This window comes from Ammospiza nelsoni, chromosome 5 (genome assembly GCF_027579445.1).
Source record: "Ammospiza nelsoni isolate bAmmNel1 chromosome 5, bAmmNel1.pri, whole genome shotgun sequence".
Taxonomy (NCBI): Eukaryota; Metazoa; Chordata; class Aves; order Passeriformes; family Passerellidae; genus Ammospiza; species Ammospiza nelsoni.
Window position 1 is genome coordinate 69,456,172 of NC_080637.1, and position 14,952 is coordinate 69,471,123.

Sequence of the window (14,952 nt, forward strand, 5' to 3'; positions counted from 1 at the left end):
CTCTTGGGCCACAAGAAAACTGCTAATTAAGTCAGAATTCAAGACAAGTCAGAGGAAACCTTTAAAAAAGAAACTCTTAAAAATCCTCTCTGCCTCCTTGCTCTCTCTTTACTGTGGAATATTAATCACTAAGGGTATAATGTTCTTATGGGCAGTAGATGCGTAGGAGAAACTGAGTTTTTTTCTGGATCTTTGGAATTAAAATTTCTCCATGAACATACTTCAACGTATAGATGCAGAAGCTCATTGACCCTCACCTTTCAGCAGCCAAGAACCTCTATGTATTCCAAATCCACTGCTCTGCCACCTGGGCATATGGTGTGCTTGGAGAAGCAGGCAGCTTTGTGGAAGACATGGAGGTTAATAAATATGGGTTACAGAAGAGTCCCTGGAACATGTGCAAGCCCAGCTCCATGCACACATTTGTAGATGTAAGCTAGGTTGGTGACTGTGCATTTGTACATGAAGGTAGCTGCTTTTAAGTCTTGGGAACACGTGTATGAGTGCACACAGGGTGGCTGCTATCTATGGAGTGGGGAGTGTGGCATATATGTGACATGCTTTAAAATAATCTCGGGTTTATCAAGGCCCCTCCATCTCAGCGCATGTTGCAGTGCAGGAGACTGACATTAAAGCCTGAACAGGTGTTAATCACTATGCACTGTAATAAATTCTAAACATAGGGAAAAGGCTTATTTATACATGGCTGCTCCTCCCACCCTGCACTCTCTGCTTGAGCCTTGGTGCTGCCTGAGGGAAAGAGGCGCCTGTGAGGTACCAGAAATGAGTGCAAGAGCTGGACTTGCCCTGCTGGAGCACAAGGAGCCGGGGGTGGACCCTGACCCTGTCCCCATCCTCACGCCCAGGTGTGCCAGCCCTGCCCTGCCCTCAGCCCCCATCACTGCCTGGGGACAGCCTGGAAAAATAGCACAGGGCACTGGGAGAGACACCAGTGCATGGCCTGACTGGGGGCTGAGGGGATACCACAGAGGGAAACAATGCCATAAAGCACCCAAGGAAGCTGGCTTTGTTTTTTTTTTTAAATTGCTTTGCCCCCCTAATTGGAACGAAGCCAGCTGATACAGATGGGGTGTTACAAAACAGAGCCAAAAGGCAAGAGCACAAGGAACAGAGCTATCTATAACCCTGACAAAGTTAGATGGAGTGAAGGTGGGGAAGAGGGAAAGGCAGAGCATGGCAGGCGGCTGCCCCTGATGCTGAGAGCAAGGACGTGATCATTTGGCAACGGGATTTGGAGCTGATCGACTGGCGCTATCCAGCAGGCAGATAAGGCTCTGTGGCTGTCAGCTTAACTCTGCCGTTTATTCCAGTGCTGGAGGGAGTTAAATAGAGCACACGGAAAGCTGCTGCTGGGGACTGAAAGTCAAGCAGGGAGAGGGAAGGAAGAGGCTGTAATTGGGCAGTGTCCGGGGACTCGGGTGGAAGTGGCTGCAGGCAGAACCCCTCCAGGTAAGTGCCTGCAGCTTTTCATCCTCCTTTTCCATACGGACAGGTGGGGACAGGAGACTTCATTGGCGGCATTTAGGATGGAGAGGTTTCTGTGGGGGAGGCTGAAAGTCTCCTCGGTCAGGGCGAGCGCAAGCACCAAATGGGGACAGCTATTTGTTGCAGCTTCTCCTTCAGTGGGAACTGCAGAGAAAGGGCTCCAGCTCAGTTTGGGGAGTGGGGGGCTGCAGTGGATGAAGGCTGAATTGGCTTCTGTACTATGAGAGGTGTTTGGTGCATTGGCATTTAGGTAAATGATCTAAACAGCCTTGTAAATGTGCTAGCCTAGGTACTGAACCTGCTCGCAATTTTCATCAAGATGCTAATTTGAATATTTCCTGGTGGTTTACATTCTCATATAAAATAAATCAGTGGGGGAGCCTGGGGGAGGGTAGGCACCTGGCACGTGTGTGGGGACAGTGTCCTGGTGGCAGTGCAGCACCCAGCTAAAACAGCTGCTGTGGATGTTGTCAGAGCCCCTCAGAGGGGACGGAGGATGGCTTATTTTTGTACTCTGGTTGAAATGTGTCCATCTATGTGCTGCTGTGACTGTGGGTGGCACGTCAGAGAGTACACAGGGGGACAGAAGGATTTGTGGTGTCTTCATTTTTCCTGCCTCCTTGTATCCAAAAGGGAAGCGGGAGGGAAGTTGAAACCTGTTGTCAGTCACTTACTGTCAGGGGAGAGTTTTATGGTCTTTGGGTTTCTAATTAGACTGAGGATTTTTCCTTCTACTAATTAAGATGCAATTCCTATCTTTTCAACACTCCCACTCAGTCTCCCCCGCCTCAGGTCCTTCCTTATCTTTCTCCTCCGAGGCTCGCTCGCTCTTCAGCTCCTGCAGTTGCTGCAGTGGGAAATCCCCAAGCTGAAGCTGTGCTGCTCTAGCCACCACATCCATTTTACCTTAAAGCAGACAGGAAGTGCTGGTAGGGAATACGGCACGGGGGGTGGGGGGACGGGTGTGGTGGAGGGGGGAGGAGGAGCGGGCAGAGAAGCGGCTTGGCAGCCGCTGGTGCCCAGATCGCAGCGAGCCTGAGCCGTGCGTCAGGCAGAGGATGCACAGGTGGCACCAGCCTGCGTGGGGGCGACGGGAATGAGCCGGACTCTGCTGCCCTGGCAGGGTCACCTTAGCAATTCATCAGGTTAACCTTGAGCATGGAGCTAATGTAGCTACCGTGGCAGGCTGTTCAAGCACAAACTTCTCTCTGGCACTTAGGTGAATCAGGTTTTATTTCTGCACCGCGAGGTTCAAAGTGAATTAATGTTGCGCCTCCTGAAACACCCTCCATTTCTCCTCCAAAACAGAAGTGATGCCTCAAAGGCAAAACCCTAATTGGGGAGGGGAAAGGCCAGCTCTGAGCTCAGCACCCAGGGAAGTGAATGTCCTCTGCTCAGCTCTGCTTTCCCTCTACAGGACCTGGCAGGCAGGCTACAAGGTCACTCCCTCTCGCGGTGGGGCCGAGGGCCAGGCTGGCTGTTGGATGTGAAGGCACGCTGGAGAAGAGCACGATGCTGCCTGCAAGTGCTGGCCACCGGTGGAGGAGCAGGTTCCTCATGAGGTGGCAGGAGGCTTGTCGTAAGTAATGCCTGCTCAGGTACCAACTACAGCATTCCTGTTTGTCAAGGGAATGGGAAGAAAATGGGTCACATCAGGGTTAAGAACAGGGGAGAGGGACAGCTAAGAATGGAGATGTTTGAACTAATTCCTGATTCCTTTAGAGGCCAGGCTAGCTGGGAGGGAGAGTGATATTGTAAAGCTGAAGATGGGCTTAAAGTGGGACAGCGAGTGATGATTGCTTCTGAATTCCAGTGGGCCTGGCAGGTGAGAAACAGCACGACAGACACCACGGCACAAAGGTCCACTCTGAACATTCCTCAAATCAGCATCCTATGAGCTGCAGGCTCCTCTCTGTGCTTGGGGTATTACACAGGCTGCTGAGCAGAGCTCTTCACAGCAAAAGTCATAACAGATTTTAGAGGGAAATGCAGGATGTGAAGGCAGAATTCTCCTACTGGGCACTGCCACATGTAGTGAAAATCAAGGAGTAAATAAAGAAGCTCTCCTTCAAATTAAATTGTTAACATTCAGCCTGTGCATATTCCCAGTGGGCTGGGGCAGCTGCTGCAGCACCCCTGAGTGCAGAGCAGGCACTGCTAGGGTGATGTGGGGCTTTGGGAATTTATCTGCATCTCAGAGAAGTATCTGGGGACCACAGCAGAGTAAAGAGGACCCTTGGAGAGTGTCCCTCACTACTGCATGCCCAGGCACAAGTAGGTCTGTGCTTTCCCTTGCTCCAGTCCTCCTGGTCACATTTGGAGCTGCAGCTGTAAGAAACTGGGGGAATTACTTCCTTCTCCAGAAAACAAATATCTTTGTAATCCATCCTCACAGACTAGACTGTCTAAATTATTTATAATGAACGCTACTGAGTCTTGACTTAATGTGATATACCTGGATAATCTTTCTGCCACCTACTAGAGTCACCAAACACCCCACAAAGTAACTTGATCTTCCCTAAACACAAAACCACTTATTATCCATCCTTCTGTAGGGCTGGAAGACAGCTTCAAGTTTTGTCTATTGCTTCCCTGCCTCTCCTTCCTGCAGAGCTGCATCTTCACCAACGCAATGAATTCCCTGGCCTCAGCTCACATCCTCATGGATGTGAAATGAAAACGAGATCTCTTTTCTGTACGATTTTAGTAAAATATTTCCAAAAGCATACAGCAATATATGGGTAACAACAAGACATTTTTGGCATATCCTACAAGCCTGGCATAAATCCACTTCCTGAACATAACCACAGCCAGCTGCCTGAGGCTGTTCCTGCCAGCCACTGCCAGCAAACACACTGGTGGAACCCCACAGCCACCCAGCCGGCGCCGCAGGCGGCCAGGCGCTCTGAGAGATAAGCACTGAGCAGAATGGCACCTGGATAGCGTTACACATGGGCTGCTCTTGCCTTTCCTGGTGTACAAAGCAGCTGTTATCTCATCATCACAGCTGCCAATCTATTATTAATACTGGGCTTTTGTTAAGCATCTGGGAAAAGACGGGGTCACTTGAATGACTCATTGCTCTTTCCCTTCCCCACTCTGGCTCCCATTCTTTTAACTCCCTCCCTACAACAAGAGTGTGACATATTCTGAACAGAATTAAATATCAGTTACTCAGTCAGTACCTGTACTGCACTAGCCCATTGGCTATGATCTAATTTCATGGCAATTTCTGCTGTGGGCTCCAGCCTCTGCATGACAAGAAAGCACAGAGGTGGTCTGGGCAAAGATCTGTCTTACACTTCACCATAAGGGTCCATAATTGTCCTTAAAAGAGCACATTTATTGTCATGGCCTGGGCTGATGTACACCTGAGATCTCAACTGTAGGATAGTAAAAAATTATTGAAGAATTGTGAAAGACAGATGAAATAGGAAAGAATTGATATATTATCTCTGAACATTTATCCCTTGGTCCTTAACAAAGTCATACACCTTAGTATTCAAACAGGATAGTTCTCCTTAGACTACCAGTCCACAAATCTGCCAATTCTCACAAGGATCACTGGGAACACAAAACTTGCCCTGTGCAGCATGACAGGGTTGGAGTATGAAGGCACAACGCTGACAGAAGCAAAGTCACTATAAAAAAATGGGCTGGGGGTCAGATTAAACTCTAGAGAGTGGCACAAGGGAAGAGAGGAGACCCATGCTGTGCAGAGCTTCTCCACAGCATGGGTCTCCTCTGGCTCCTTCTCTTGTGGCAATCTTTTCACAATTCCGTTAGGATTCAGAAGTAAAACACCTGCTTGTTGGTTCTTGAAGAAAAGCAGGACAGAAGAACCTGGCTGCCAGTTCAGGAAGGCAAGACAATCAATGCATCCCCTTTAGCCACCACTCACCCCTCAAAAGACTCTACCAACCCAAGTGACTGCCTTCTCTGAAGAAAAGTGAGAAAGGGAGAGGACAGGCATGATGTACAGACAAACCTGCTTCAGTTTTAGTCAAATGCTCAAACTTGTCACCTTAAAAACTGCAAGGGAGCTGAATTTGCTTCCCACATTGAAGAATAGTGGAATTCATTGTGTGATCTCAATTCCACAAAAGGAGCTAAGATGAAGGATGCAAATGTTTTACATAGTCTGCTTAAACATAACTCCCACTCCTCTAATGACAAGAGGTACAAAGCTTGCTTTCTTGCTGATAATGCTTCTTTGTCACAAAAATGAGAGGTTGAAAAGCCACTGGCTCCCAGGGAGTTTGGTAACTCGTGCCCTGATGCCACTGGCAGGATCTGGAGCCATGTCTGGAATCCACAGCAGCTCCAAAAAATGCTGATTTGTGATTTGTCCAACCTTGAGACAGTGTAGGAGAAAGGGTGTGTGTGTTAACCCTTTTCCTGACACTGCTTTTGTCAGTTACCAAGGTACATCTCTTTTCCTCATTCCATTGCTGTGGGCCATTTTGGTCAGAGGTGGTTTAAACTGTTCTTTGCATGTCTGTTGTCTGCCCAGCTGGTGACCATGATTCAGGATTTGCCCCATGATTTGACTGTAGTCCAGAATGTGTCCAAAGTTCTTAATTAGAACAATTGCTGGATCTGTACCCAGTTACCACCTCTAGTTGGGCGGGGGGTCACTGGTCACTCAGAGATACTTTTGGGGCTCTTGCTCTGGGATTCAGAAACTGCTTTGAGAGCAATGGCAGGTACCAGGTGTGCAGTGATTTAGGGACCCCTTGTTACTTTTTAGCAGTTCTCTTGGTCATCCCTTTGTAATGTAATGAAATTCATTAAAAAGTGGACACACTGTGAATATGGTAAGCAAATGAAACCCTGATTTAGAGTCTTAGATCTGAGTCTGATCTATCACAAATATTAGGATTCAAACTGCAGGAGCACATCTGAAATGTAGGTTGTTTTACTTTTCATTTTTCTTAAAAGCTTTTTAATAACATATCTGTTTGTGAAAAATTGGAACTTTTAAAATATACCTGGTCCCTGCATCTCTACCCTGACTGTTTAGAAAGAGCTGTCCTTTGTCAGAGGTGTCACCTCCCACCACTCTCTGCTCCATTATCCTCTGACAGGTACCAGTGCTCCAGTATCTGTTGGCAAAGCCCGCTAGGATGCACTGTTCTGACTTTGTTGTGAAACTGGAAGGATATTTACTTGCTTGTTCTGAAAAAAACAGGCTAAGAGGAGAGTCATGCTGTCAGGATGCAGGCCAAGGGTAAAGCAATGTAGCTGTGAGGAAACTCATTACACTGCAGGGCATTGCAGTGAAGAGCCCTGCTGTGAGGGTTCTGTTGTAGCTGGTGGTGGGTGAGGATGGGGAAGCACTGATCTAATCCATGCCCTCTTCCTTCCCTGCTTTTCACCTTCCAGTGCTTGGCTGCTGGCTCTCACTATGTGCTGCTGAGTCCTTCTTTGCTTGTCCTTCCTCCTGCAAGTGTAACAGTGGCAACCTGGAAGTGGACTGCAGTGGTTTGGGCCTCTCTTCCATTCCCTCAGACATCCCCACAAACACCAGGACCTTCCTCTTTCTCAACAACAAACTCAGCATCCTGCCAGGAGCAGTGTTTTCCAACCTCTCTGCTCTACAGAGGTTGGACCTATCCAACAACTTCTTGGACCAGCTCCCTCAGAATATCTTCAGTGACCTGGGGAACCTCACAGAGCTGCAGCTGAGGAACAACAGCATCCGGGCCTTGGACAAGGACCTGCTCCAGCACACGGCCCTGCTGCGCCAGCTGGATCTCTCCATCAACGGCCTGGCCCAGATCCCTTCGGGCATCTTTGACGATCTGCCTGCCCTGCGCTCCCTCTCCCTCAGGTCCAACCGCCTGCAGAGCCTGGACAGGGTGACCTTTGAGCCTCTGACCAGCCTGCAGCACCTCCAGGTTGGGGACAACCCCTGGGAATGCGACTGCAACCTCCGGGACTTCAAGCACTGGATGGAGTGGTTCTCCTACCGAGGTGGGTGCTCGCGTGCGCGAGGGGAGGCAGGTGGGGGAATTTTGGTCTTCCAGGAAAAGCAAGCAAAAGGCAGGGAAGAAACAGAAGCACATACAACTGGCAGGTCAGGCTGACCTGATGGACAGGTCTCAGCCAAAGAGCATGGGGACCCTGCTACAATTTAGTGCCACTGCACCTTCATATAGCAACACTGCCACTCTGTGAAGTCCCCAGCAGCCCTAGATTTCCTATTTCCTTGTTTTTCTAATCTGAACTATTACCTGTTTTTTTTTTAATCTTGAGAGAATAAAGAACTTTCCTCAAGTAAAATTAAAATTTTAGGATTATGAATTCACCTTACTCTTTCTGCTAAAAAGAAGAAATGCTTTTCACACTTGGAAATAACCATCCCATTCTCTTTCTTAAGATGAGAGAATTAGAAGTCAGATTTGGCTGTAAAGCATCAGGTTTGCTGCCAAAAAAAAGAACATTAGGAAACAGTGACACTTAGGAAAAACACTGCAACTCATATTGGAGAACCCAACCTACAGCTCAAATTAACAAGCCAGGCCCCAAATCAGACTGGCTATGAAATCATCATTTCAAACTGAGCCATTTTTGACAAGTTTGCATTTCCAGATTTTCCTTGAAACAAGAAGACTAGAAAGGTACATGTCACTTATCAGGAATGCTGATGGGATGACATGCTTTCAGGAGCTGCAACTCAAAGAAAGATGGCACATTTTACAGGAGGGAGGACTGAAAGCCTGACCTTCTGTTTCTGGAACCAACGAGTAGGAAAGGGTCTCAAATCATGCGGATAGCAACAGTCAGCTGTCACATCCCTGCTGATCACAGCCATGCTGCAAGGAGATTATCTCTGCCTATGGCTTCACTGCAGTCTGAAATATGCATTTGTGTGAGCAGAATCAAACAAGCACACGAGTGCCACTTTGCACTTTTTTTTTTTTGATTTGTTGTTTTTTCTTGACTACCATATCACAAAGTCAGTGGAAAGCACGCAGACATAACTTTGCTTTTTTTCCTCCCTTTCAAGGAAATTGCTCAAACTCACTCAAGCATTTGTTTCAACATCTGTCATTATTTTCACAGAGATGGATTAGTTGTCAGAAGATGGGATGTGTATCTGTTGGTTTTTTTTGAGAAGGTACAGCCTGCTCCTATATTTTTGCTTTAATTTCTCTTTTTCTAAAGTGGTTCTTCTGAGACTTACATAACTCACTAAACAGTATGAGGCTGACTTAAATGGTTTCAGAGGGCCTTCATGTGTTGGCCTATTCAGATATGCACCAGGAGCTCCAATGTCAAACCCAGCCTAGGCAGAGACTTACTGGCCAGCTGACATGGTTGAAGCTTCTGCAGGAAAAATACTTTAGCAGGTGTGAATGGAGGCCCATGAACTCACCCAGCTGAGGATCTAATCCTGCTGCCTGTGCATGGGCATGGAGCTGTGATTGACTCTTGTTATCTCTGTTGGAACAGGTGGGAAAATCGACCAGCTGGCCTGCACCCTGCCCAAGGAGCTGAAAGGAAAGGACATGCGGATGGTGCCCATGGAGATGTTCAACTACTGCTCCCAGCTGGATGATGAGAACAGCTCTACAGTGCTGGACAATACTGGCCCACCTTGCACTAAAGGAAGCCCTGCTCCTTCCAAATCTAAATCAGGCCCAGAACCAGAAGTGGAGCCCAGTGTGGGATGCCCTCAGAAACAGCGGTACAGGCCCGTGAGCGTGCGCCGCGCGATCGGCACTGTGATCATTGCAGGGGTGGTTTGTGGCATCGTCTGCATCATGATGGTGGTGGCAGCTGCCTATGGCTGCATCTACGCCTCCCTCATGGCCAAGTACCACAGGGAGCTGAAGAAGAGGCAGCCGCTCATGGGTGACACAGAAGGTGAACACGAAGAGCAAAAACAAATCTCTTCTGTGGCGTGAAACTGTTCTAGGAAGGAAGGGACAGCGATGAAAAAAGGTACCTGAGAGCAGTCAAGCATGGGGTTCTCCCAAAATACATCTTCCCAGACAGACTGTGCTATTGCTCCACTCACCCAAGTAGTACAACATGCTTCTGGGGGGTCAGGGCACCTGGCTCAATTTCTTTTCCTCTGCCCCAGGCCCATTTTGTGCCCTTTCACCCTTGGGCCCTCCCAGACAAATAAAGTAGAGTCAGACCTCGAGTGCTTGCTGTGCCTCATGCCCTTGCACAGAGTTTCCCTCACATGCCTGCTGCAAAGGCAGCTGGCACCTTCTGGGACCCTGTGTCATCCTCTCAGCTTTGGTCCTGAGTCATCCTGTGTCCTTTCAAGAGTTCTGTGCAAACAGAGAGCAGCTGTGTGAAACCCTGTGTGGGAAGCAGGACACCAGAAGTGTCCATGCCTCACCATTAGGTCACTGCTGTTGTGTGACACGAAGCTGCTGCCTACCCTACAAATCAGAGCTGCCAAGATTCCATCAGAAGGGAGGCAAGGTCCCTATGGCAGGGCAACAGTCAGTGGTAGATTTCTCACTTTTAGAGGTGGAAAGATGTCTGTATCACCCTAACACACTGCCAGGGAGCACAGTGTCCCTTTTCTTGCTCCTGGCCAAGTCCAAACCTTTGAGCTGGCACACACATCATCTGCTGCAGGTGCACAGCACAGAGTCATCCTCCTGTACACACACACACACACACACACTCTGACTCATTCTGATCCCAACACACACACACACAGAGCCAGTCCCAGTTCCAGGCATCCAGGCACCCCAGCTGCACATGCAGAGCTATCACTCATGCCCATGCTGACCTGCCCTCTGCATGCAGCCATGGATACATCCAGCCACTTTACCTTACCCTGATCATAGTAGTGTGTATCACCTTCCGCTTCAGACAAAAAACATGCACACACCACTGAGGAGTAACAAAAACATCTCAGCCAGAGTGCAGAGCCAGCGGGAACTGGCAGAAGAGGATGAAGAGAGGCAAAATTATTGAGATTCCAGCAGTCAGTGGAAATAAGTACACAGCATCAAAAAAAAAGAAAGTCTGTTCTTATCTATTTTATGTCTTCTCAAATAAATGGAGAGAGTAAGGATATGAAGCCTCCATTTAGAAATGTTTGATTGGCAGATCAGAAGTGGGTCATCAGGAAAGACTGGAGGAGGAGGTGGCTTACCAGGAGCGTGAGCCGTGCTGAGTAGTGTGAGCCTAGGGGAAGGTGTCAGGGGAAGAAGTCACACATAGTCAACCCCGGAGCTGCTATGGCTGGCACGGGGGCCAGCATGGTGTGTGGAACAGGGTGATGCAGCCAGTGTGACCAAAAAGAGTGGGCAGAGTTATGGAGGGTCTTGAGGTGAAGGCTGGAACCTGGAGCACAGTGTGGCACATGTGGGAGAGCCCAGGAAAGGTCTGGCACAGAAGGCAGCAGAGCCCACATGCACTCCCTTCACCATCATTGGGGTGTCCAGTGACACCCACAGCTGCACCTCAGTGTGCCCACACACACAGCTGTGCACACTGCCACTGTCACATAGGGTGATTTCCCCCAACCAGATTTTAAAGCCCTCAGACTGCAGTGCCTCCTATTAGTCTTAGCTCATTCTGACCTGACAGGGAAAAAAAAGTGAGAGGGGAAAAAAAAAATGAAAGGAACTCAACATAAGGACTCATTTTGTATCACTGGAAGTGGGATAAAATGCTGTCTCCAGGGGAGAGCGCACATTGCCATGGTAACCTGCTCTAACCCGTCACAGTGGGTATTCCTGGGCGAGGAAGATGACACCGGAGGTCGTGCATCCACTGTGCCTGTGCATGGTGTGATCCCTGCCATCAGGAAACAAGCTGGCAGCCAGCCCAGCCCTGCAGGGTGTTTCACTAGCAACCTGTGTTCAGAGCCTCAGAGCCCTGCACGCTCTGCAGGTGCACCCTGCCAGGGCACCTCACCTCTTCCTTCCACCTGCTCCATCTGAATCCCAGTGCTGTGGGACACCTCACAGCCCTCCTGCTCGCTGTGGCTGGATCCCTGTGGAAGCAATGCACACTGGCTCCTCACTCCTTCTGGTCCCAGAGGTGGCTGTACTGATCCGTGGGCACACAACACCATTAATCAAAGCCTGGAGTGGCAAAATCCCTCCTGGTCTACCCAGGGTCACCAGAGCCAAGGAGACAGGGTGCTCTGGACTGTTTTAGCATGGGGCAGAGGAGGATGTTCTTCAGGAAAGCATAAGACCAGGCTGCCACAGAGGAAGAACTGGGAGAAGCAGTCAGCCCGCCCACCAGTGTGAGCACACACTTTCCTCCCGCTTCCAGCACACTGTGGGGAAGAGGAAGCAAAGGAGGGGGGCTGGTGAAATGTGAGGAGGAAGAAAAAAGGACTCTTCCCCCATGCACTGTACAGCCACTCCAACCATCCCATCTGCTCCAAGTGTAGCCCGTTCTGAAGGGCAGAACTGGTGCACTGCAGACTCCATATGCGTGTTATTGCTGTTCCACATTCCCAGCAAGCCAGGAGCAGACTCTGCCTGCTGGATCCAAACCTCTCCCCAAGCTCCCTCTCAGGGGAACCTCTCCCTTCACCATACTGGACTCCGCAATCATACTTGAAATGGGACTTGAGTCAGAGTGGTATATTTATAGATCTATATTTTACTTGCATCAAATAATGGTGACATATTGCACAAAACAAATGGGATCTCTATATGTGTGTGTGTGTGTGTGTGTGTGTGTGTGTGTGAGATAAGAGAGAGACTGTTTTTAAGGGAATAGACTAGAGGTGAAATGAATGGGAAGAAGGTAGGGGACAATGCAGGGGTTGAGGGTGTGAAATCCTCCTTTCCCTGCACCTTCCCTGTGACTTCCTCCTGCCCTGACCAATTTTTCTTTGTTGCTAATAATATTTTCTATATCCTGTGTTGTGGGGCTGGTGATGACCTTGCCCATCCTTTCCTTTTTTTGTTTTAATTTATACGGCAGAAAGTCTGGATTTATCTCAACCCTAGACAAGGGACTGCTATGTTTAGCAACCCACCCAGGAAAGGAGAAGACAGGAAAGGGGAGAACTGAGTGTTGCTGGGAAACACGAAGGCTGGCTATGAGGAGTCCCTCTGGAAAGCAAATACTCTGTTTGGCAGGATGAGGACCTGTCCTTCTGCATGCAGAGCAGAGGGAAGTGCCCTCTTCATGGCACTGTTTGCAAACAGGCTCTTTCTCTGCTCCCCAGCACACCTGGAAATCAGGCTGCCCTGGTGTGACTGAGCTGCTGCGCTGCCCACAGGCACTGCAGGGAGCACAGCATCCTCAGCAGGCAGAAACAAAGCTCTGAGGGATGCTGGATACAGAATGAGACCCAGTGCTCCTTGTGTGCCCAGCCAAGGGGTTCCTCTGGTGTGTGGGGACAGCAGCTCCTGTTGTCCCTGCAGGTGCCTCAGGAAAGGGTCCTCTGGGCTGCCAGGTCCAACAATGCCAGGGTGATGCTGGGCTGGCAGGGCCACCAGGAACAGCCCTCCTGCTCCTCCTGCTCCCCTTCCCCTCACATCCACCTGTGGGACAGGTAGGCACATCCCTTGCAGGGAACAGATGGCACTTGTAATTCCTTTTTCTTTTTTGTTACTGTTTGAGGGAGAGCGACAAGATTTTCTAAAATGATTGAATGGAGGTTTCTTTGGCATGAGACAGAAAATTTTTAAAGGTATATTATATTTCTGGCTTGTTGTTACAGAATAATAATAAAGAATGTATTTTCCTATGCTCCTTCTTGTTTAAATGAGATCTCTGATAATACCATTCACTCTCTCCCTATCCCCTGCAGAAGCAAACACCTCAGGGACACAGCCAGGCAAAGGAGGAAGCCCCTCAATTCCCACAGATATATTCTTGTCTGTACACACAGTTTGGAGTGAACGTGCACAGACACACAGTACATCAGTGTAAGTCAGGGTGAGGCTCTAGGGCTAAACACACAGTAGGTGAAGGTGAGACCCTAGATCTAGAAACACACACACAGAATGCTCCAGGGACACAGCCAGACAAGGGTGATTGTATAACAAGGATAAGATACTGTGGCAATCAGCTCATTACATAAAAGTAGAAAGGGCCAAATTAATCCCTAGTGCAAGACTGCAGGAGCCAATGGAGTTATATTCAGGTCAAATTTGGTTCCAAAAGCTTTTTTTTTTTTTTTTAATTAGAACATAATGTAACAAATAGGGAGCTATGGGTTCCTACATCTCCAGCTTCCTGACCCTCTTGAGCAAGGTTATTTGGAAATGGATGGAAATTGCAATCTAATCCTATTGCACCCCCAAGTACACAAGCTGCTACCCCTAGAGCTAAAAGAGTCTCTCCACCAGCTGTTCCCTGGCGAGGTCTATCACACACAGCTAAGAAGTTTAAATTCCCCACTTGGCCACTTTCAGTGCTAAGCATACACAACTCATCACATTGCCCTGCTGTAAGAATAAGCTCATCCTGACGCATGTGGAACCACGCAGGATGTTAAACCCACAGAGCAAACCCCTGTGCCACCCTGCTCTCACTGCTGCACTCTGTCACCCTGCTGGGCTCAGGCTGATCTTCAGAGAGAAACTGGGAGCAGAAGCCAGCTACTCTTAATCTGCTCACAGCTGAGGCATCTGTTCTGCTAAAAAGGTATGTGCTGCAGGAGAATCACCATCATTGTTTAATAGCATGGTGTCTATGACACATAGTTTAATCTCATTCTGCCAGCTAGGTAGAGGAGTGCACGCAGATACTACTCAGCAGTTCATATAATACCAGAAACACAGAGCAGAAAAAAGCAAAGCCAACACACTCATCTGATGACTCTGGGCTTTTTCAGTTCATGAACTGTCTGGGAGCAGGCTGTGATTTTCTGCAATTATTTATTATAATTTGATTACTATTTGATATTAACCAATGTATTTGTCCTGCTAACACACCTACTCATGCACACAACACCCTATATAATAACCACATAATTCTGTACATATGACAGGTAAAATATATAAAATAGGATTCCTCCTCAGTATCTGGTCTATTAGGAGCCCATTGTGCTGGCTTGAAGAGGGTTTGCTAGCACTGATTGGAAGCACAGGTTGGAGGATCAGCTTCTATCCTCCAACCAGATAAACAGAAGCCCTAGCACAGGATTTCTGAGGGCCAAAAAGACTTCTCTCCAAGAATAATGGGCAATACAACAAGCATTCACCAATGAACATAGTTAAAGAATGAAATGTGAGTAAATAAACATTTTCTGTGTCATTCTGGGGTGCTTTCTACATCTGTTGCAGCCCTAGAAATCTGGGGATAAGGCAGCATCCTCACAGCTCTTCTCCCTTCACAGAAAGGAGAAAAAGCAGCCAACAAGGGCCAGATCTGTCTTTCCCAGGGTTCTGCTCTACTGCAGCCAGGCAGAGGCCATGAGCAGGGCACCTGGAGACAAAGAGAAAGCAAAGCATGATGCTAATAATAAGTCTGCCTCGCATGGAGCTTCTG

The 14,952-nt window shown here is 48.5% G+C and overlaps 2 protein-coding genes across 2 annotated transcripts in view; one reads left to right on the top strand and one right to left on the bottom strand.

Annotated features, from left to right (window-relative positions):
• The window catches only part of CACNA2D4 (calcium voltage-gated channel auxiliary subunit alpha2delta 4), a 119,548-nt gene that overhangs the window by 36,416 nt on the left and 68,180 nt on the right, over positions 1–14,952 (bottom strand). The window lies entirely within an intron of this gene.
• On the top strand, positions 2,972–10,340 carry LRTM2 (leucine rich repeats and transmembrane domains 2). Its single transcript, XM_059473078.1, has 3 exons — positions 2,972–3,085; positions 6,892–7,482; positions 8,965–10,340. The coding sequence occupies exons 1-3, from the start codon at positions 3,019–3,021 to the stop codon at positions 9,417–9,419; spliced, it is 1,113 nt and encodes a 370-aa protein (XP_059329061.1). The 5' UTR covers positions 2,972–3,018; the 3' UTR covers positions 9,420–10,340.

Excerpts from the sequence above, each read along its gene's own strand:
- LRTM2 (XM_059473078.1), top strand. The coding sequence starts at position 3,019 with ATGCTGCCTGCAAGTGCTGGCCACCGGTGGAGGAGCAGGTTCCTCATG. Across the intron at positions 3,086-6,891 it reads GAGGTGGCAGGAGGCTTGTC|TGCTTGGCTGCTGGCTCTCA; the intron begins GTAAGTAATGCC and ends TTCACCTTCCAG. Across the intron at positions 7,483-8,964 it reads GGAGTGGTTCTCCTACCGAG|GTGGGAAAATCGACCAGCTG; the intron begins GTGGGTGCTCGC and ends CTGTTGGAACAG.